At 41.0% G+C, this 23,149-nt stretch overlaps 1 protein-coding gene across 2 annotated transcripts in view; it reads left to right on the forward strand.

Moving 5' to 3' along the window:
- Positions 1-23,149, forward strand: part of pacs2 (phosphofurin acidic cluster sorting protein 2) — a 277,860-nt gene that overhangs the window by 243,577 nt on the left and 11,134 nt on the right. Inside the window, exons 20-24 of one of the 2 annotated variants that reach the window (XM_060828324.1) lie at positions 476-584; positions 2,988-3,020; positions 13,435-13,477; positions 20,163-20,205; positions 20,705-20,837. In XM_060828324.1, the coding sequence (XP_060684307.1) occupies positions 476-584; positions 2,988-3,020; positions 13,435-13,477; positions 20,163-20,205; positions 20,705-20,837 (361 nt within the window). The remainder of the gene's footprint in view (positions 1-475; positions 585-2,987; positions 3,021-13,434; positions 13,478-20,162; positions 20,206-20,704; positions 20,838-23,149) is intronic. The other variant, XM_060828323.1, reaches the window with a different exon arrangement.

The following is a 23,149-nucleotide window of genomic DNA, read 5'->3' on the forward strand; positions in this document are numbered from 1 at the left end:
CTCCCCCCAACCTTATCCAAGTTCCAACCTTCCAACTCAGCACTGCCCTCATGATCTGTCCTGCCTGCACATCTTCCTTCTCACCTATCCACTCCACCCTCCTCTCTGACCTGTCACCATTAGCCCCACCTCCGGGTACTAATCAGACTCTCAGCTACCTTCCCACAACCCCCCCCAAGCCCACCCCCTCTCATTTATCTCTCCACCCCCTTGGCTCACAAGCCTCATTCCTGCTCCTCGGAAGCTGCCTGACCTATTATGCTTTTCCAGCACCCCGCTCTCGACTCAAATGTATGAATGTCCTTGTCTTTTGTTGTGTGTAGTGTGCATAGCTACTTAGAATTTTTTTGCTGGAAATTTGTTTAACTACTTTTTCTCCCTGCTTGTGGACGCAGTTTTGCTTTTGTAAGAAAGACACGCTGTGTTTAATGGAGCCAATGACCTGTTTAACCTGTTGATTGTGTCTTATTTGCAGTGCAGGAAATACCGGACGTTGTCACTAGAGTTACCCAGTACATCTCCAATGCAAACATCTCCCACCAATTACCTATAGCGGAAGCTATGTTAACTTACAAACAGAAAAGGTACAAACTTGATTTTTACACTGATTACATAAAGTTTCATTTGAAAATCAATAATGCTTTCAAGAAGTTACATAATCTACAAACTCAGCCAAATGGAACTATGTGACAGCAGCAGGCAGTTTTCATGCCTGCGGGTGAACATAATTGAGACCTTACACCATAATAATCACCAGACATCCAAAAATAGTGACATATTCAGTAAAGTAAATATTTCTGTGACAATCAATCAATCTGTTGGTCTCGCTCTATCCCTGTTTCTTTCGTGACATGTCATGAAACCTTGTGTTATACCTTTGTAGCTCTTGCAAGTCAGCAGTACTCGGTTGATGTGTTTTCTTCTTATTGTATGTCATCTTTTTTCACAGTAAATGTCTTAATATAAATGCAGAATACTTGGCTGTCGAGTGTTCAGAGATCAGCCAGTAACCTGTTTCACTCAGGTATATTACAGATGTAAATTAGCTAGACCATAATAATTCACAATGTGATTTTTCAGCATTAAATACCTCTTTCAAAAGTTAACCATCAATATACACTGAGATAAGTTTAACATTTTGCACATTTTTGCCTAAAGTGGGTGGTGACATTGAGAAAAAAAGAAAATCAGTATTTAGCAAAAGTATTGGAAGTGTTACAAAACCTTTCGGAACGGGATTAACATTAGTTGAGATGCCATTTGTCTCGCAGGGTGATGGAAATTTGTTTCTGAGAGACTGTGTAAGGGAGCTAATTAACATCATTAGATATACAGTCAGTAATATAATGATGAGAGAGATTGTTAAATAGCAGTGCAAAGGAACTGACTTAGCATTACTAGTGACAGAATTAGTAAAATAAGGTTCAGGAGGAAGGAGTTACTGTCCTGAAATGGACCAAATCATTGATTCTGGATAAATGAGTTTGAGACAGCATGCCCACTAATCCTTACAATAGCTTGCAATTAATATTACAAAATGCCTCAAGGCACTTTGTAGGAGGTTTATAAATTAAAATTTGACTCAAGCCACATAAAGTGACGTAAGAGCATGAGCCAAAGCTGGTCAGAAAGAAGAACATTTTAAGGAGCAAGGTAAAGAAAGAAAGAAAAGCAAAGGATTCTAAGGGAGGGAATTCCAGAACTTGTCTTTGACAGCTGAAGCCATCACAACCATTGGTGGTGCACTTAAAATCAGCTGTATCCCACAGTTCAAACAGCTATGCTCAGTGACTCCTATACACACTCCGTAATCATAATCTTTTGTAATTGGTCATGTTCAGCAAGTAGTAATGATGATAAGAACCTGAGGAAGTCTTTAAGGTTGTTTAATAAAATAATGTAAATAACAGATTATGCACTTCACCTTGGAACAAGTTCTTCAGTAAAATCTCCCTTTAAAACAAGGTATATGATAATGTTGTTTAATTATCTTCTGTGGTAACCAAGTAATATTATAGCAGCTTAGGAATTATGGTATTTATTGTTTACCTTTTTAAGTTTACATGTGTAGCTATTACTTCTAAATTCAAATGCCCTTTCCACATTGGCTTTGGTTAAAAGTGCTAACATGGACAAGTTCCCTGTAATTTTTTCAATTAGATATTGTAGATTTAAGACGAATGCAGTTGTAGCATCCTGTACCAGAACAGCTGTTCTTATGCAAGAAGCTGTAGTAGCAAAGGTTTCAGTGGATTTTCCACCAATTGCTCTTGCAAGTGAGAGAGTTTTGTTTAAAGCAATGCCCTGAGTGCAATGCTACATATTGAAAACCAAGAGAATTGATTGAATGTCGACACACAATGCTATGGCTTAAAATTGTATATTTTAAGATACTATGGCTTTTAAAATTACATATTCTATTTCTTCCCTCATCAGTGAATTGATCCACTGTGTGGATATCCTTTTTATTTATCTAGCAAGAATTGAGCATCCAAGCAACATCCTTGTCCCCCACATGACACTGAGAAGGCCAATGAGCTCTCCTCCAAGAATCGTGCCCATGTTGTAAAATGATATCATTATAGATCTACGCCCTCCTGAACCAGCAACAGATTGGTACACACTGATCAACTAATGTGCTGTGGTCTTCAGTAGATAGTGAGAATGGATTGGAGTCAAGAGAATGATTAATCAAAAAGGATATGCTTACATTTTAAAAATGGATGTATTCTGAGTCTGTCGGCTCAGGTCAGTTCTATCAATAATTCTTGTTCCATAATATCTACTTCTCGCCTTTAATCAGCACAAAATACTGTATCCTCATGTGATATGCAGCCAGCTATAAACGCATTTGACTGTCTTTAATACGCCGCTATCAGCAGCCAGTGAGGAAAGGGCAAGTCCTTATTATTGATACAACCCTCAGATCGACCTGTTCCGTGTAATAACGTGTGGTTTTTGTTTTCTTGTGGTTGCTTTCAATAAAGGAAAAAGAGCTTTCATTTTGATTTTAACATAAGGTACCAGAGTCTGCTTGGGTTTTGATTTTTTAAAAAAATAAATATATAATGCTTTGTCAATATATGTATATTTAATGCCAGTCTTTTCTTCTCCTGTTGGCTTAACATTGTTGCCTGGTATGATGATTGGATTACAATTGTATGACTTAAGATTGGAAATTTGGTGAATCTGCTGGAGCATGTTAACATTGGAGAGTAGTGTACACATTTGGTATTTCCCATGAGCATGCTAATAAGCATTTACTGGTCTGGTATCTGAAAAGTAAATCATACTTCCAGAGAATATTTTATTGGCCCTGCCTAAACAAATATTATCCAGTCTAATTTACCCCCACCCGTATTGATGACTTCTAAGGGTATATCCATGAATCTCAATGCATCATGTTACCTTAATGTCATTGTGTTGTCCATCTGTCTTCTCCACTAACTATGACAATAGAACTGAAACACAACACTGAGAAATCTTCTACTCAGGTTAGGCATATCAAGGACAGTAGTCAAAAAGTGTGCTGCTGCTCAGGCAGCATCTGAGGACAGTATTTATTGCCCATCCCCAGATAATCTTGAGAAGATGGTATTGAGCTACCTCTTGAACTACAGTCCTTGCAATTTAGAAGCTAAATTAAAGCACAGGGATTGGAGCTAGTGTATAGACATGGATCGATAACTAGCTGGCAGACAGAAAACAAAGAATAAATGGGTCATTTTCTGAGTTGTAGGCAGTGACTAGTGAGGTACTGCACAGATCAGTGATTGAACCCCAGTTATTCATAATATACCCTCTATGCGAATGATTTCCATTAGGAAAGTGAATGTAATTTATCCAGGTTTGCAGATAAAGCAAATCTGGGTAGGAGGGTGCTTCAATGTGATATTTGCAAGTTGAGGGAGTGGCAAAATGCATGGCAGATAAAGTAGAATGTGGTTAAAGTGAAGTTATCTACTTGATAGCAAAACCAGGAAGTTAGGTTACCGTGAGTGCAAAGAGACCTGGGTATCCTAGTACACTGCTCCTGAAAGTAACCTTGCAGATCGGTAGGCACTGACAGAGGCAAATGGTATGTTGACCTGCATAGCAAATGGATTTGAGTACAGTAGTAGAGATGTCTTGCTGCCTTATGTATAGAGTGTTGGACTATTATGTGCAGTTTTGGTCTCCTTACCTGAGGAAGGGTTTTCTGGCTATAGAAGGAGTGCAGTAGATGTGTACCGGACTGATTTGTGTGAAGGCAAGACTGACACATGGAGAGAGACTGGAGTGGTTAGGACTATATACACAGGAGTTTAGAAAAATGAGAAGGGATCTCATAGAAATGTATAAAATCCTAATAGGACTAGATAAGGAATATGCAAAAGGTCACAGCCTAAAGTTACAGGGTAGGATAGGAGGAGAAACTTCTTCAAACAGAGTGTGATCAACCTGTTGAATTCTTTACCAGAGATTGAGGCCCAACAGTGAACGGTTTCAAAAAGGAGTTAGATATAGTTCTTGGAGCTGAAAGGATCAAAGGGTGTAGAGAGAAAGTGGAAACAGGGCATATTGAATGATGCAGCAGACTCAAAGGCTGAAGGGTCTTCTACTCCTTCCTTCTATGTTTCTATTTTGGGAGTGAAAGTATTCCCAGCGTTCCAGAGTTTTGATTCATCGACATTGAACACACCGTATGTATGTCTAGGTCAGCCTGCTATGAGTCTCAACGTCATCAAATCATTACAGCACAGAAGAACACATACATCTAATCTGGGTCTCCATGAGCAACCCAGGTAACCCTATTCCCCCTCTCAATCTTCATGGCCTGTAAGTCTATTCACTTCAAATGACCATCCAGTTTACTTTTGAAATCATGAATTGTGCCTACTTCCAGCTCAGTCCAGGCCAGTGATTTCCTGATGAAATAACTACACCGAGGCCGATATCCTGTCACCGAGTCACCCTTTATTTACATGTGGAGAGTCCTTGACACTGATCCCTTAGAGCATGTTCTCAATGAACAGAATGCCTGACACTCTTGTTCTTATCTGTCAGCCAGGGCTCCCTGATGGGACCAGATTAACTGCCCCAATCAGGGAACCTGTATTCTATTAGGTCCACCTGGCTGACCTCTTCACGATTCACTACATCCTCCCTATCTGAGTCTGAGGAAATAGGTTCTTTAGTTTGTAGCTCCTCCTGGGGCATTTTTGCACTGGCTCAGGTTCCTCCAACTCAGCCTCTGACATGGGCAGCATCAATACACAGTAGCTCACCTCTTGTTCCTGGAGCATTTTGGAATAAATTCATTCCCTACTTCAGAAGACAAAGACATCCAGGCAGCAACATCTGTGTCCATCTCAGATTCCAAGGTATCTTCAACTCTTGATGGAGAGGGAGAACCCACAGGTTCCGGAACTGAAAAGGCTGTTGATGAGCCATGCACATTTCGCTCTCTCACCGTTTGAGAGCTTGCACCTTTTATATGGTCCACTTTCTTGTTTTGGACTGTTGCATCTGCACAAACTTTATACGTCACTGCACTTATCTTGTGTCGACCATACCTCTTACCCATGCAGAGCTATTCCCATGATTCCTACAAGAAACCTGAAGTACACTGTCTCTCTCAGTTAGCGAAGTCTTGTGTTTAGCCATTTCATCCTCTCTCCCAGGTCAGCGAATATCAGATTTAACCTGATGGGGAGTTGTCTTCTCATTAGCAAGTCTGCTGCAGCTCTTCCTGCAGTTGCTTGAAAGATGACCCTATAACTAAATTAAATAGTAACATGGATAGTTTGATATTTAGTGAAGCTGTAGGTTGCTTGTTTAATCCTGCTTTCAAAGTTTGGTCTGCTCTTTCTACCAGACCATTGGATGCTGGATGGTTTGGAGCTGTCCTTATGTTGAACACCATTCCACTTTAGGAAATACTGAAATTCCCTTCTGGTAAGCGATGGCCCGTTATCTGTGATCAACACTTCCACGAGTCCATGTGTTGCAAAAAATGCACGCAGCTTTTGTATCATCATCATGGTGTTTGACAAACGTGCACTATGCACATCCAGCCACTTTGAGTGGATGTCCATAATGACCAAAAACATTGAGCCCATGAAAGAACCAGCATAGTCGATGTGTAATCAAGTCCAGGGTTTAACTAACCATTCCCATGAATGTGGCGAGCTGCTGGTGGTAATTCTTGTCCTTCCAACCCCCCCACCCTGCCAATGTAGCTATATCTGCATCCAGTCCTGGCCACCAGACATAACCTCTCACCAACATCTTCATTTTGGAAACCCTTAGATGACCCTGGGTGAGTTCAGCCAGTATCTGGCAGTGACTCTTGTTTGGGACAATCACTCTTGCTCTCGCAATAATAAGCTATCCTCTGCTGTGACCTGGTCTCTCTAGGTCCAATAAGGTTTTAATTCTGGTTGTGACAGCCCTTTGGTTTCCCCCATCACCACCCACTGTTTCAGTTTTGCAAAGACCAGATCTTTGTGTTCAGAGTCTGACTTTGTCAGCTGTGACTGGACATACGTCCAGAAAATTTAAAACCATTACCGACTCTTCCAGTGGGGGCACCATGGTGGTATATCTGCCAACAGGACACCGCTCAAATGTATCCACAATTGCTACTTGGCTTCCCAGATGGTGTTCTAATTTGTAATTACATGCACTTAGTATTAGAGCACACTGCTGAATTTGGCTTCACTGCTTTGTCCTCCTTAAGCAGATTTAGCAGGGATTTGTGGTCCATTATTATTCCAAATTTACATCCATAAAGTTATCAGAGGAACTTCCTGACTCCAAATATAACCACCAACTTTCCTTCTCTATCTGGGTGTATTTGCACTGTGCATTAGCCAAAATCTTGGTCGCATATGCTATTGGATGTTTCTCTCCATTGGGCCATCTATGAACGATTACTACCTCAATACCATATGGAGAGTCATCGCATGTCAATATCAGATCTCGCTTGGGATCATAGTGTGCCATCACCTTAGAGATAATAGCTGTTTCTTCACCTTCCCTGGAAGCTATGGCTTGGCTACATGACCATTTCTGAGATTGACCCTGTTGTAAGAGTTGCTGCAAAGGTGCTAAGATGGAGGCCAGGTTATGTATGAACTTTTCTTGGCTGGTGAATTATTATGGAAAGACCCAAGCTCTGGTACAGATGTGGGAGCCAGGGCACCTTTGATTATCCTCACTTTATCTTTCAATGGGCATAACCCAATCTTGTCGACTCCGGAGCCCAAGAAGGTCACTTAGAGTGCCTGGAACACACATTTTTCCCTTCTAAGGCAAACGCTGGGGGACATATCTACGGACTATTTGAAGTTCTCTAATTGCTCCTTATTCGTTTTCCTTGTTTATTAGCACGTCATGTAGTTAAATGGTGATCTGGAGTAGACCTTGTAAAATGTTCTTCATCCTCCACAGAAACATTGCACGTGCTAACAATGCCCCAAATGGCAGTCACGTATATTGATACAAACCCTAATGGATATTAATTGTAGCATGATTCTGGGAATCCTCATTTAACTCTAATTGCAAGTAAGCATGGCTCATGTCCAGTTTCGTGAGGGATCGCCACTCTGCAGGCTTTAGATAGAAATCCTCTAAGTGAGGGATTGAATATTTGTCCAAACGCAAAAGGCGGTTTCAGTTCCTTAAAAATCCCACAAAAGTGAACCAAATTGATTGATACAACAGTGTTGCCAATTGCTCATACTGGACTGGTTTGATCGGTCCTTTGCTTTCCAGCCTTCTGATTTCTGCCTCTACTTTTTCCCATAAGGCAAATAGCACTGGGTGAGCCTTACAGAATTGTGGAATTATTTCCTGCTCAACATGCAAGGTGACACTGACTCCTTGATCTTCCTGAAAAACTTCCGGGTGTTTAATTAGGACTTCACTCAAGCAGCTGTTTTGTAATAAAAAAAAATGTGGAGTCAATCTAGGTGGATGTTCCTCAACCAATTTTACTTCATCAAGCTTGGGCCAGAGCCTTTTACTATAATCAATGGGAACTGAACCAGCTGCTCCTGATGAGAGGCTGGAGCTGAAGTTCTGTGAAGGTTCCCTGATATAGGTTCTCAGTCTTGCTGAGGTCTTGTACAGAGTGAATTTTGTTAAAGACCAGTTCTGCAAACATTGAAACAGCCACGCCAGTATCAAGCTCCATTAGAACTGGAGTAAAAAGTGAGGTCTGCAGATGCTGGAGATCAGAGCTGAAAATGTGTTGCTGGTTAAAGCACAGCAGGTCAGGCAGCATCCAAGGAACAGGAAATTTGACGTTTTGGGCCAGAGCCTTTCATCAGGAATTAGCCCTCCTGATGAAGGGCTCTGGCCCGAAACATCGAATTTCCTGTTCCTTGGATGCTGCCTGACCTGCTGTGCTTTAACCAGCAACACATTTTCAGCTCCATTAGAACTGGAACATCATTTGACCAAATATTTATTTTGATTGGTTCTGATTTGGATGTTGCTAAGCAATTAAACTGTTCCAAACCAGATGTAGGAGGACTTCCCAGGGTATGTACTCTCCCACATAGCAGCCTCAGAGACCTCTTACTCAATTTAGGTCAAGTGGGACTCTCTTGCTGTCTCGAGTCTGCATACCTGCAGCCACTACAATGCTTACTGGCCTGGATCCTGAAGGAAATTTTAGCTACTTGGCTGAGGTTTGGCTTTGTTTTGGGCTTTTACTGTGGGCTGACCTAGAGTCCTTCTGTTTAGGGTATACCCTGAGAGCAGCTATGCAGTTACCTTCACTCAAGTGGTGTTCCCCAAGCTCAATCGGAGTGGCGTGGGTGTCCAATAATAAAGCCAATTGTTGTGCCTGTTTGAAGTCCAGTTAACCTTCAGCTAATAGGTGCTTTTGCATGGTTACTTTAGTAATTGCACATACCAAAAGGTGTCTCAGCATCTCATTAAGGGCTAAACTAAACTTTCATGCCCCTGCCAGTTGTCTTACCTAGTCAAAAATTTGGATATGGATTCCCCTGGTTCTTGAATTGCATCTCAGAATTAGAAGAGGCTTGGGGTCATAATGTTCTTTAACTAAACCCATCAACTCCTGAAAGGTGCCTCGGTGAAAGTTAGGTGCCTAACAACCAATAAGGTTCCCAGTCCACAAGTCAGGAGAATTATTTGTTGCTTTTCATCTGCCTCAAATGTCACTCCCCCCCCCCCCCCCCCCCCCCCCCCCCCCCCCCCCCCCCCCCCCAAAAAATCATCCTTTTGACTGACTGGGCCCAGTCTTTGGAAGGAACAAAAGAGTCTAGCTTCCCAAATAACAGCACAAGCCTGAAATGTTCACCCAACTCAAAGACAATTGTTGTGAGCAAATTTCTTCAGGAATGTGCTTTTCTGTTCTCACCACTGAAATAACTCCACAGAGGCTGGTATCTTGTGTAGTCACATTTATTTGTATGTGGAGAGGACTTGACATGGATCCATGTCCCTCAGAGCTCTGAGTGAGCAGGATGCCTGACACTCCTGTTGTTATCTGGCAGCCAGGGCTCCCTGATTGGGATCAGATAATGGTCTAGATTTTGTCTGTCTTTTCTTAATCTGATCTGTTATAATGTTGTACAATCCTATCAAATCTCCTTTGTTCTATGGGAACAATCTCTGCTTCTCCAACCTAGTCTTATCATTAAAATTTCTTATTGGGATCCATTCTGCTGAATCTCCTCTGCACCCTCTCACAGACCCTTCAATTGTTTCTAAAGTGTAGTGATTAGATCTGGATGGCAGAACGGGGAATTTTGTCTTTGTGGACTTAGTAAAGGCTTTGACATCGTTCCACATGGTAGACTAATTAGTAAAGTTAGATCACATGGGGTTCAGGGAGACCTTGTCAGTTGAATACAAAATTGGCTTGATAGTAGGAGTTGGGAGCATGGTAGATGGTTGGATTTTGGACTGGAACACTGGAGATCAGTGCTGGGTCCACTTTCATTTGTCATTTATTTAAACAATTTAAATGAGAATTTAGGAGGCATGGTTCCTAAGTTTGCAGGTGGCACCAAAATTGGTGGTATCGCTGACAGTGAAGAAGATTACAAAGGGGTCTTGATTAATTGGGCCAATGGGCTAAGGAGTGGCAAATGAAGTTTAATTTGGATATATGTGAGGTAATGCATTTTGGTAAAATAAACAAGGGCAGGACTTATCCAATTCATACTAGACCCTGTCTAGGGTTGTTGAACAGAGAGACCTAGGGGTTCAGGTACATAGTTCTTTGAAAGCTGCATTGCTAGTGGACAGGGTGGTTAAGGTGTTCAGCACACTTGGCTTCAATGCTCATTGAGTATCAGAGTTGGGACATTATGCTGAAGTTGTACAGGACAATGGTGAGGTCACTTTTGGAATATTGTGTACAGTTCTGGTTGCCCTGATATAGGAGCAATTTTATTCAATTAGAGAAGGTTCAGAAAAGATTTACCAGGATGTTGCTGGGTATGGAAAGTTTTTGTTATAAATAAAGGCTGGATAGGCTGTTTTTTTTTCCACTGGAGCATAAGAGGTTGAAAGGTGACCTTTATAGAGGTTTCTAAGATCTTGAACAGCATAGATAAGATGAATAACAGAGAACTTTTCCCTAGGGAGGCAGACGTTCAAAGCTAGGGGGCACATTTTTAAGATGAGAGGAGAAAGATTTAAAAGGGACCTGAGGGGCAACTTTTTCTCACAGACAGTGGTCTGTATGTGGCATGAGCTGCCAAAGGAAGTGGTAGATACAGGTGCAGTTACAACATTTAAAAGACATTTGGATAGGAACGTGACTTGGTGAGGTATAGAGGGATATAGGCCAAATCCAGGCAAGTGGGATTAGTTTTAGTTTGTGAAACTTGATTTGCATAGACACGTTGGACCAAAAAGTTTGTTTCTGTGCTGTATGACTCCATGAATACCTGAGTTGTGGACTATGTAGAGCAATGTAAATATTCAAAATAACCTCCTTGCTTTTGTACTCCATCTCTCTTTACGAAACACAAGATCGCATTTTTTTTAACCACATTCTTAATTGTCCTACCACCTTCAAAGGTCTAGGCACAGGAACCCCAGGTCCTTTTGTCGTGCACACTCTTTAGAACTGGGTCATTAAGTTTATTGCCTCTCCTTATGTCAAAATACATTACCGCACATTTTCCAGTATGTATTAAATTAAACTTGCTTCCTGTCTGCCCGTACTCCTGACTTACGTGTTATGGTGCAGTTGATTGGTACACTCCAACATTATCTGCCGCAGTTCTGTTGGTATCATTGACAAAGTTTGAAGAGAAATTTGGAGATGTCAGTGTTCTCATGGTAGGACAGCTGGTGGCGTTTTTAATGGCCGTGATTGCAGCACCTGGACTTGCTGTCAAAGTAGTACAGACAAGAAATCTTTGTAGCCGTTCCCTTTACATACAGCTATGCATTTTTTTCCTGAAATATTATTTTCTATTTAAAATAATCTGTCTTAATGATTGAATGATTTTAATGATTTTGGGCCAGTGCCGTTGGAATATTTGCCACTTGAGTGATTTCCACCTCCTTGTTTTTAGCCGACTGCATAACAACAAAAAAGATGTTCTAACAATGTTTTTTTTTCCCTCATCTTTTCTTATCTTTTCTTATGTTATCTGAGCTTGTTTGGTACAACAGACTAAAATGCTTACACCTGTGTCCCCTAGTCCATCTACTAACAAGTAATTGGACAGCTTTTGTTTGCCTGATCTAAATACGATCTGTTATGATGAATAAACCAATCAAATTTCCTTTGTACCAAGAGGAACAGACAAGCTGATAAACTCCTGACAATGTAGGAGAGCAACAGGTCTAAACCTTCTTTCTACTCAGAACATTGAATTATATAAAATTTGACCCATTGTGTCTGGGGGAAAGTGAGAACTGCAGATGTTGGAGATCAGAGCTGAAAATGTGTTGCCGGAAAAGCGCAGCAGGTCAGGCAGCATCAAAGGAGCAGGAGAATCGACATTTTGGGCATGAGCCCTTCTTCAGGAATCATTGTGTCTGGGCCAGCTCTTTGAGGGAACCACCCAAATGGTCTTACTCTGCTATGCTTTCCTCATATTTCTAGAAATCTGGCCCTTTTGAGTATTTTCCAATTTATTTATTGAATTGAAAATAGAAATTGCAGGAAAGTCTCAGGTCTAGCAGCATCTGAGGGAAGAAAATAGAGTTAGCATTTTGCAACTGTTGATACTCCAGAAATGTCAGCAACTAGGAAAATGTGCAATTTACATGTATACTGAATATGCGCTGTCGTTTTGATGTTCATATTTTCCAGTACCATTAGGTGCAATGTAAATATTGAGTTTGATGTTTAAACTGTGGACCTATCACATGGCATTTTGCTCAGGCATGACTTTTCATGTAGTCATAACCAGCAACACTTGCCCTGGCTAGTTTCATAGGTCAAGAAACCTGACCGTTTACCTTAGAAATGCCATTCTTCAGCAGGGACCTTGAAATTAATCCAAGAGTTTTCAAAATAAACACTAAATTGATGCGGACGTGGAATTTGATTATTTTTAAACTGTTCATCAGAACGCATCAATGTATTGTTATAACCCCAGAAATAACCAGACAGACCCAGAACTGTCTAAGAGTTCCTGTGTTCTTTACCAAGCCTGAGTTCTTGTGTAATGTACTATGCCCATTATGATGAAAGGTTTCCTGCATCCTGCAGCATTCCCAATAATCATCAAACTATTCACCAAGGATTTTTGTCTCCTGCATTATTTGCAGTATTTACCCCAGTTTTTCCCAAAGACTCTCCATCTCTTGTAACGTTATTTGTGAAAGTGACATCTAGGGTCATTATTTTATCTTAATGTTAACACCTTATCTGTTACATTTCTTTTCCATATTTACATTATCCTCTGCGGATATACTAACGTTTTTAATTGTTGGAAGTATCACATAAAAGAATTACATGAGTAGTTTCTCATTGTCATTTTCTGGCCTTCAATGTAGGTTTGAACAAGTTCCCACACAGTTTGATTCCAATGCTTTGTTTTAAATATTTAGCACATTTTGAAATATTGATTGGAAAGTAAAGGTATACTTTGAGAGTAGATCTAGACTCTTCCACATATGTGAACTCCATGGTACCATTCCAGTAAATTGCTTCAAAATTGCTTAAACATTTTGACATTAAAGTAGCTTGGAACGTAATACCAGTTGGAGTGCTCTGTATATAAAGCCATACTACTGTACATTACTCTCCTGCTAGTGCATATATGCTGTGCGTAAATTTTTGCAGCCAATTTGAAGAATGATCCTGCGTATAAATGCAAATTGAAAGATGAGTATTTGATCAAACAGAATTGTTACTGCATGTTAATATTTGCATCGCTTGGTTTTCCTTCTCTTGTGATTTTATGGATTAGATTTGATTCCTGTTTTCCTCTTAATCTATAGCCCAGATGAAGATTCCTGTCAGAAGTTTATTCCATTTATTGGGGTAAGTTATTTTGGTTTATATTTTAAAGTTTCTCCTCTGTGTGTCCTTCATTATGTTCAATGTTCTGTCATGCCCCATCACTTTTCCTCCATGATGTTGTCCATTCATGCTTCTGTTTTTATCTTCCTGCTCACCTGTGGCTTATGACTGAAGTTGGCTTCCAGTTTAGCAAGATTAAATGGTTCCTCTTTCTGCTGAAATTCCTCAAGTCTTGCTTTCCTTATTTGTGTACCCTTCTCTAGCTCTCGAACCTTCTGAGATGGCTATTCAACTCTGTTTTGGATTTTTGGGGTATCACTATTTCTTTCACCTCAGAATGGAAGCTGCTGTTGCAACCTTTTAAAGCCCCAAGCTTGGCATTTGATTTCTAAATCTTGCTGCCTCTCTAACTCCATCTTCCTTAAATCTACTTCTGTGATCTCCCCTGTTTTAAAATGTTTTTTTCTTAGTTTTGGTGTTACAAGTGGTCATACAACGTTCATTTTTCAGTTGGCAATATATTATTGCATCCCAAGGCATTATATAGATGTTAGCAGTTGTGCATAAGAAAACACAATACAGGGGATGTGTTAAACATGGTCAGCTCCAGCAATCCCTAGGACTGTCAGCTGCAGCTCCTTATTAATCCATCATTTGGATGCTGCCTCTGTGACCTTATTCCTCTGCATTATTTCAATTTTCTATCAAAATGCAGTTGATTCTTGATATTGCCTGTAACTTGGAAACTAGGAGACCCTTCTTGTACATGTAGGTGGATGTGGGAGAAAGTGAGGACTGGAGATCAGAGTTGAGAGTGTGTTGCTGGAAAAGCACAGCTGGTCAGGCAGCATTTAAAGAGCAGCAGAATCGATGTTTCAAGCATAAGCTCTTCATAGGGATTGTTTCTCGCACAGAAACTCTCACTTTGTTTAAACTGAAGTTTCTCTCACGTACACTCTCTCATTTGTTTAGGCTGAATCTAATGGTGACAACTAGCTTCTCCAGCTGAGTTTTAAACCCCTCATCTAGATTATTATCGAGACGACACACTTCCACTTCTGAAATACTCCCATCTCAATTGCAGCACAGCAGGCAGCCACATTCAAACCTTTAATTCTGCGGTATGCTTTCAATAAGTCTTCAAAGCTTTGCTCTACATAAGCCTCAACTAAACCAGACTTCTTCTATGTTATCTTACCTCCTTGCCAATCCTATTCACTGATCCTCAGGAGCTACCACAAGCTATTCTCTGATAAGCAGTGGAATCAAAATTTGCTCTGTATGAAAATCTTTCTGTGGCTTTACTCCAGCCTGTGTATTCAATTAACCATTGGTAGATGGTAGTATAATGGCATTGTCCCTGGGCTAGCAGTCCATAGTCATAGACTGATACTCTAGGGACATGAGTTTGAATCACACCACAAACATTTGGATTCAATTAATAGGTCTAAAGTTAAAAGCTAGTTTAATGGAGACCACAAAGGCTTTATCAGTTATCAAAATCTATTTGCTTCACCAATATCCTCAAGGAAGTAAAATCTGCCATCCTCACTTGGTCTATATGACATGTGACTCCAGATCTACAGTAATGTTGTTGACTCAAAAGTATGTTCTGAAATGACCCAGCAAGCCCACTCGCCTGCACCTAACCTCTCCAAGGTGTGATAAAGGCATCGACCAAAGCATTAGAAATGAAAATGGCGCACACTGCCCTACTGACCATGTAAAATTGTCCTTTTGAATGCCAAAATTGGAAGAGCCTTCACACAGCCTAATTACGCATTGTATAACATTGTATAATACAATTCCATGATGACTCCCTGATGGAGGATTTCCTGGGAGCCCACAACATTGATTCTGGGCTCTTAAGAGTTTTATGGCATCAGATGAAACATAAGCAAGGAAACCACCTTCCTCCTCCTCGTCTTCCTTGTATTCTCCTCCTCTCAAACCCCATTTGATTAATGAATTAGTTCTCCTCCGTATTGAACTTTACTTGGAGGATAACCGAGGAGTGTAAGGGCATAGAATATACTCTGGGTGGGAGACTTCAATGTCTGTCATCGAGTGATTGGGTAGCACCAACTGGGTAGTACTGTGCAAATTGGCCAAATCTTAAAAGACATAAGTACTTGTTTGAAATTGCAACAGGTGAGAGGAGAGGCTTGCTTGACCTCGTCCTCTCCAATGTGCTTGTACTAAGTTTATCTGCCCATACTGTGTTGTATGTTCTATGACCGTATTGGGAGGAGTAACCATCAAACAGTCCTTTGGATTTGAAGTCTTGCCTTTATTGGATGACATGCTTCATTGGGTTTTGTTTTATTCAGTCATGGGATGGAAGCATCACTAACTATGCCACCATTTATTGCCCATCCTTAACTATCCAGAAAGAAGTTAAGAATCAATCACATTGTTGTGGGTCTGGAGTCACATGTAAGCCAGACCAGGTAAGAATGACGGATTTTCTTCCCTAAAGGACATTAGTGATCCAAATGGGTTTTTACATTAATAAACATCTTGGGCTGACAATTGGCAAGTAATATTCATGCCACACAAAAGCCAAGCAATGACCATCTCCAATCAGAGGCAAATCCAATCACTGCTCTTTGATATTTCATAGTGTTACCATCACTGAATCCTTCACTATCAATATCTTGGGTACTACCATTGACCAGAAACTCAACTGGACATATCACATATCACAATCGCTATAAGAGCAGGTCAGAGACTAGGAATACTGAGGCGAGTCTAGATTAGAGTGGTGCTGGAAAAGCACAGCAGGTCAGACAGCATCTGAGGAGCAGGAAAATCGACGTTTTGGGCAAAAGCCCTTCATCAGGAAAGTAACTCACTTTCTGACTCCTTAAAGTCTGTCCACCATCTACAAAGGACAAGCCAGGAATGTAGTGGAATACTTCTCACTTACCCAACAATAATCAAGAACCTTGAGACCATCCAAGACAAAGCAACCTGCTTGATTAGTACCACATCTACAAAATGCACTGCAGAAATTCACCAAGGCTCCTTAGACAACACCTTCCAAACCCATGACCACTTCCATCTATAAGGATGAGGACAGCAGATCAGTGAGAAAACCACCACATGCAAGTTCCCCTCCAAGCCACTCATCATCTTGACTTGGAAATATATCTCCATTCCTTTGTTGTTGCTGGGTCAAAACCCTGGAATTCCCTCCAATGGCATTGTGGATCAACTATAACGTGGACTGTAGCAGCTCAAGAAGGCAGATCAGCACTCTACCTCAAGGTCAACTAGAGATGGACAATAAAGGTGCTGGACAGCCAGCGATGCCCATGTCCCACAAGTGAATAAAAGCATGTGGTTGCCATTAGAGCTGTTGCTTGATCAATTCCAATTCCGCCATCAGTCATGGTGGGACTCGAACCCATGGCCCGAGAGTATCTCGCTGCAGTTCTTGGTTACAAGTCTAGTGTCATTACCAGTATGCCATGCCTCTGCATTGTGTGGCACCATGCTGAATGGACAGATTTAGAACAGATCTGCTGACTCAACACTGTAATGAAATGTATGAAAGCACTGGATGCTGTATAAGATGTGGGTCCTGATAATATTCCAACAACAGTACCGAAGATTTGTGCTCCAAAACTATATATGTCCTTAGCCAAGCTATAACCGTACAGTTGTAGCACTGTATCTACAGAGTAATGTGGAAAATTACCCAGATATATCTTGTAAATTAGCACAAATCAAACCTGGTCAATTACCATCCAATTAGCCTACTCTCAATTATTGAAAAACTGATGGCAGGTGTCATTGGCAGTGCAAACCAAGTGGTATTTATTCAACAGTGACCTACTTACTGACACTCAGTTTGGGGTCTAATGGCCTACTCAGCTCCTGCAAACATGAACAGGGAAGCTTGAACTCAAAAAGTGAATGAGACTGTCTTTGACATCAAGGTAGCAATTGATTGAGTGTGGCGTCAAGAAACCCTAGCAAAAATGGAATAAATGGGAATTGGGAAACACTGCCCCCTGGTTGGAATTATACCTAGCACAAAGGAATATGGTTGTGCTGTTTAGATATCAGTCCAATCCAGGGCAATACTGTGCAAGTTCCTCGGTAATATCCTAAGCCCAACATCTTCAATTACTTCACCAATGACCTTCCATTCATCACCGAAGCATCTGTTTCCATGCTGTACATCTCTATGACTCTACGACTCTAAATGGGGATGTTCCTTGTTGACTGCATAGTGTTCAGCTCCATTTGTGATTCCTCAGGACGTGGGTTGGTTAACAATATTCATGTCAGTGTCAAGCAATAACTATCTCTAACAAGGGAAAACCTAACTATCCTCAGTGGCATTACTGAATCCCCCATGATCAATATCCTGGGGGTTACTATTGGCCATAAATTGAGCCAATATAAATATAAGTGCATGTCAGAGGCTAGGAATCCAGCTGTGAGTAATGGAGTACAAGTCAGGAATGTGATGGAATACTCCTTGTTCACCTGGAAGAGTGCAGCTCCAATACTCAAGTTTGATACTGTCCAGGATAAAGCAGCCAGCTTGACTTGAACCCCAGCTAACCCCATCAACATTCACTTCATTCTCTTACGCAGTGTGCCATCTATGAGATGCACTGCAATAACTCACCAAGGTTGCTTCGACAAAACCTTCAGTGCCCACAAGCTTTACCATCTGAAAGGACAGCAGATACATAGGGAGCACCACCAGCTACAAGTTCCCATGCAAACCACTCACCATCCTAACTTGAAAATATATTGCAATTCCTTCATTGATGTTGGGTCAAAATCCTGGAATTCCCTCCCTCCTTCATAGCACTATGGGTGCACCTACACTACATGGTAGACTGTTGCTCAAGGAGGCAGCTCATCACTACCACCGCTTGCACAATTGGGCTAACCACATCTGGAGATGAATATGGGAAAAACTCATAAATCCTCTATCGTCAAACATTCTGCTTTTCTGGTGTCTCCTCAGTTATTATTCAACTGTTAGTTGTCATATATTTGTAAATTTTTCTGCTTTGACATGCCTCTTTCCTTCAAATCCTGCTCAAATCGCACATCTGAAATCTTCACTATCATTCAATTCCTGTTATGTAAATTTTAATCACAACTCTATAATGAATGGTCTTGCTGCGTATTACTAGCTATTGATTCTAAGTATTACTGAGAGGTGATTGTACCTGGGTGGAAAATGTTCCACCTTGTGAGATAATCTAGAACTGGAGGCACAATTTAAAAATGAGAAATCCTAATTAAAACACAAATGAGGGAGAATTTCTTCTCTCAAAGGGTTGTTAGTTTTCGAACTTAGTCTCTTCCTGGATGAGCAGTGAATACTGGATCGTAAATATACGTCACACTAAGTTAGATACATTTTTGATTGTCAAGGAAATCAAGAGTTATGTAGATTAGGAAAGAATGTGGAGTTAAATTCATGATCAGATCAGCCATAATCATCTTAAGTGGTAAAGTAGATCCAGAGGCCAAGTGGTCTACAATGTTTAATGCTTATTATCAAGAGAGAGGATGTTTTATGAACTCAACAGAAAAGAAAATACATTTTGTGTGTTTGTTGAGACATGAGTGTTGCAGTTTTGTGGGAATTTAGTTGGATGGAGATTGTGATTGAACAAGTGTACACTAGATTTTCATTGAAGCTTGTGTTTGTATGTGAGACTGTAGAGCGATTTTTGATGGGCACATGACCTGAAAAAGTGTACGTAGTTTGGAGGTGCCAGTGTTGGACGGGGTGTACAAAGTTAAAAATCACACAATACCAGGTTATAGTCCGAATAAACCTGTTGGACTATAACCTGGTGTTGTGTGATTTTCAATTTTGAAAAAGTATATGCATGCATTCTGGGTGGTTTAGAGATGGGCTACAAAGTTAGTCAGGAACACTGAGGAAGCACTGAAGGAATACTTGTGTATATTTATGGAGGATGGCTGAATGCATTTCACCATGAAGAGAGTCGAGGAATTGATGCCAGTCGGAGAAAAGGTTGAATATATATGCATGTCTTTGAGGAAGTGAGTTGAGTGTATGCTTGCATTTTGAGGTAGGTGTATTAGACATTTGCATAGCTTGCTTTTGTGTCACTGTAACTTATTTTTCATTTAAAATTATGGATTGTAACCTGTATATAATCAACAGAAACACAGAAGGTTAAACATTCCATGAAATCCAGATACTGAGAAGCTGTACTCCCTATTCTGGAATTGAGAGGCTGACTCTGTATGATCAAATGATGAGTGTCTTGTGCTCCACATGGGTGACACGGCGGCTCAGTGGTTAACGTTGCTGCTTCACAGCGCCAGGACCCGGGTTCGATCCCAGTCTCTGTGAAGTTTGCACATTTTCCCCGTGCCTGTGTGGGTTTCTTCCCACAATCCAAAGATGTGCAGGTTAGATGAATTGTCCATAGTGTAGGTTATTAGTCAGGGATAAATATCGGGTGGGGGAATGGGTCTGGGTGGGTTACTCTTCGGAGGGTCGGTGTGAACTTGTTGGGCCAAAGGGCCTGTTTCCACAGGGATTCTAATTCTCATACTGTACAAACAGCCCAGATACTGAGGAAGATATGCATATAAACTGTCTATCAACACATGTTCTTCATAGTAATTGGCTGCTGATTCTTGATACTTTCTGCTCTTAATACATTGTACTGAATCTATAATATTGCAGGTGGTGAAAGTCGGAATTGTGGAGCAGTCTTCAGCGACGTCAGGTTGGTAATTTCCTCTGAGCTCAATTGATTTCCTGCAAATGATGGGGAAATATGTGTGAGGCCATGCAGAGAACTGGTTCTCAAGCTTATTTCTTTGCATTACCCCTGCACAAATGGGCTAATAATCACTGATCAACACTCTACCCCAATCTCAATTCTAATGCAACAAGTGCTGCATGAGTCTTTCAAGAATATTTCTAAGGAAACAGGCATTTACATTTGTGTCACTCTATGCATCTCCAGGTGAGACAGACAGCCCACACTGCATAGCACATGCAACTGCAACATTTTCACATTATTTCATGGGCTTCTTGGGAAGTATCTGTGGAACCCAGTTTGCAAACCATTAATGGAAAGGAACTTGACTCTTGTCCAAATGAGTGTTGTGCTCTCTGGCATTTGATACTGTCATTGGTTAGAGATTTTTATCAAATATGTCTTAGACTTACACTGTCAGCTCATACCATACTAGAGCTAAATAAAGTTATATTACCTGCAGGTGATTCTGATGATGCTGCTACTTCAGGCCCTAGTGTCTTGTCTTCTACTCCTCCAACACTGTCTCCAGCAATGAAAGAAGCTTCCCCTACACCACCTTCCTCCCCGTCTGTTGGAAGTGGACTGTACTCGAGGTAAGCATTTGAGAGAAGCCTTTCTTTTAAGTCTTACCCAGAATGTGAAGATCATTAGTGAGGCCAGAAGGTGAGACACCTTCTTGAACTGCTACAGTCCATCTGGTGTAGATAGACTTACAATGCTGTTAGGTAGGGAGTGGCGAGATTTTATCCATAGTGATGAAGGAATGTGTTGTATTTCCATGTCAGGATTTGTATGGTTCAGTGAGAAACTTCCATTTGTGGTGTTCCCAAACACTTGCTGCCTTTCCCTTCTAGGTGACAGAGGTTACAGACTTGGATAATACTGTAAAAGGAGCCTCTGTGAGTTCCCTTTCTGCATCTGTATATGGTACTCACTGCAGACCTGTGTTTCAATGTTGGAGTGTGTGAATGTTAAATGTGGCAGATGGGATGACTGGCAAATGAGCTGCTTTGTCCTGAATATTGTTGAGCTTTTAAAGTGTTGTTGGAGCTATGCTCATCCAGATCAGTATTTCATCACACTCCTGGCTTATTGATGATGGGCAGGCTTTGGAGTTCATGGGATGTGGGTGTCACTGACTAGAGCAGTGCTCATTGCCCAACCTTAATTTCCCTTGAGAAGGTGATGGTGAGTTGCCAGTTTGAACCACTGCACTGCATAGAGTGTAGGTACACCAAAAAGAGGATGTGACAGTGACAGTGAAGGAGCGGCAATATAATTCTGAGTCCGGATGATGTGTGACTTTGAAAGGAGTTTGCGGGTGATGGTGTTCCCAAGCATCATCTACCCTTTATCTTTTAGATGTGGAGGTTGCAAATTTGAAACGTGTTGTCAAAAGAGCCTGGGTGAGTTACTGCTGTGCATCTGGTAATTGGTACATACTGCTGCCATTGTGTGTCAGGAGTGAGGGTGCTGAATGTTGAAGGTGATGGATGGGGTACCAAACAGGTATTACTCACTACAGAATTCCCAGACTCTGAATTTATCTGCAAGTTTTGAGGTTCAGGATTTGTCAGTTAAAAGGCAGTCAAGAATTTGTAAACTATTTCAAGAAAGTCAGTTAAGCAAATTAAGAAGTAATAGTTGTGATATGATGTATCAGCTACATCGATAGGAAGACCATTGTACCTGTGACAGTCAAAAGTAGTTTATTTAATCCTGGAAAACAAATGAATGGATAGTATTTCGAGTCATGATCTCTCTAGTTTGTGACACCAGAATTCCCCTTAGAGTTAGGAAGCTCTCGCCCTCTCTCCTTCCATCTTCTTTATTTTCCCAGACTTCCTCTATCTAAAGAAGGTGGCTGCCAGACTAAGTATAGCCTCTGTCTCTAAGCACCTGTTAATATCCTGTATTTCCAGGGACTGGTAGTTTCTCCTATGTCAATCAGTTATTCAAACCTGCCGAACATATTAATACAGGGCAGGTAGTGAAGCAGTCAGCATGCTCACCTCTTCCTCGATCCTTCACTTCAGCTTGGGTCACTTTTTAGTTGACCTCATGCTGGTGGTCATTTTTGTTGACTCTGACTAGACACTCATATAGATGAGAGGACAACATCTCGACTTTGGTTGAGGTAGAAGCCTGAATTACGAGACTTCAATGTTTCTCATTCTGTTAAAATGCAAGAAAAGAATCAATTTCTCTGTCAAGGTGGCCTTATCGAATGCCTATGAATTCCATAAGAATTCAAAATTAAAAATCACACTACACCAGGTTATAATCCAACAGGTTTATTTTGAGGCTGTAGCTTTCGGAGTGCTGCTTCTCTATCAGGTGGTTGAAGCAGTGCTCTGAAAGCTAGTGCCTCCAAATAACCTGTTGGACTATAACCTGGTGCTGTATGATTGCTAACTTTGTCCATCCCAGTCTAATACAGGCACCTCCAAATCATAAGAATTCAACACTGTCCTTCAGATATTTGACTGCAACATCATAGAAAGTGTGAGTATCTGCCTGTTTCTCTCCCATTTTTCAGAACACATGGAAACCTCCACATACAGCAGTTGAATCCTGTCTGGCTCAGCTCATTTTTGAGTTGGTCCAAGGTGGGTACTTTCTCCTCTGCTTTCTCCCCTCTCATATCCCGTTGCTCTGTTTATAAATCACCAATCTCCTCAATTTGACTGCAGTCTACAGCTCACTCCTGGGTATCTGTTATTCTACACATAATCATCCCAAATCCCCTTGATAAAATTCCAATCTGTAACTGACTTCCATTTTTAAGGGACTCTATACATTAGCCAGCTCAATCCTTTGATTAGATTCCAGTCCGGATCGCACTCCTGGGTATCTGTTAGTCTGTATATTAACCATCCAATCCAAACCCTGTTAAAATTGCCCA

This window comes from Hemiscyllium ocellatum, chromosome 8 (assembly GCF_020745735.1).
Source record: "Hemiscyllium ocellatum isolate sHemOce1 chromosome 8, sHemOce1.pat.X.cur, whole genome shotgun sequence".
Lineage (NCBI taxonomy): Eukaryota > Metazoa > Chordata > Chondrichthyes > Orectolobiformes > Hemiscylliidae > Hemiscyllium > Hemiscyllium ocellatum.